This window comes from Penaeus monodon, chromosome 23 (assembly GCF_015228065.2).
Source record: "Penaeus monodon isolate SGIC_2016 chromosome 23, NSTDA_Pmon_1, whole genome shotgun sequence".
Lineage (NCBI taxonomy): Eukaryota > Metazoa > Arthropoda > Malacostraca > Decapoda > Penaeidae > Penaeus > Penaeus monodon.
Genome location: NC_051408.1, coordinates 20,150,436 through 20,151,338, shown reverse-complemented (window position 1 = coordinate 20,151,338; position 903 = coordinate 20,150,436). Strand labels below are relative to the sequence as shown.

General features: G+C 54.8%; 1 protein-coding gene across 1 annotated transcript in view; it reads right to left on the bottom strand.

Annotated features, from left to right (window-relative positions):
- The window catches only part of LOC119588170, a gene marked incomplete at its 5' end in the record, with an annotated part of 23,637 nt that extends 22,850 nt beyond the window's left edge, over window positions 1-787 (bottom strand). Inside the window, 1 exon segment of the mRNA XM_037936874.1 lies at window positions 475-787. Within this exon segment, the coding sequence (XP_037792802.1) occupies window positions 475-787 (313 nt within the window).
- Between the last annotated feature and the right edge of the window lie 116 nt (window positions 788-903).

Sequence of the window (903 nt, the reverse complement as noted above, 5' to 3'; positions counted from 1 at the left end):
TGTTGGTGGGCGCACTGCACCGGGCGCCAATTACCCGCCTTGTCACTGTATCGCCGACAGCAGAGACACACGGTGAGGCAGACAGTTCCCAGCCCTAATAAGTTCACGTATGTCATAATAATATCCGCAACCGCAATATTATGGCAAATTATCCCAAAATGTAGAGTAGGAGCACATTATTGAAATATACGCGCGGCGGTGACATGTAGTTAGAGCGAGGGCGCCACCGCACTCGGGCCAGAGGCGCGGCTGACTCCCCTGCTCGGCGGCGAACCATATTTAGAAATGCAGGAGCTGCCGAAATCGAAGAAAATGAGAAAGAAGGAGGAAAGTGTTCCCAAGAATGATCGAAGAGTAAGAAAAAAACAATCGGGGAAATTACAGCATCGGATGTACTGCCACAAGCCCTTGTAGACTCACAGAAAGGAAACACTGTACCAGGGCATGCACACAAAGTTAGCTAGGAATACTTACCCATACTGTTGGTGTATGTGATGTTGTGACTCATGGGGTCTGACATAGGCGGCGGTAACGTGGCGTTGTTGAGGAGGACGCCCCTGGGCACGGGCGCCGCGGGCGTGGCGGTGGAGGCGTCGTGGGGAGGATAGAGGGCATGCGGGTGGTGGAGAGGGGGTCCATGCCCATGAGCGTGAGTGGGCGAGGCACTGTGGGCGGCCATGGGCGTGTGCGGCGCCTGGGTGTGGTGGGGGTTGGGCAGCCCTAAGTACTGCACCACCTCCTGCCACCGCTCCATTTCCCCGCTCCGGACCAGGCTGCCCAGCCGACCCTGCGGAGGAGAGCGCTCGCGTTAGTTTCGGACACTTCAGAAGGAATTAATTACAACTAGACTTACAGCTGGAGGATGATATATATAAATAGGACATATTAATGACGACCTTCTAC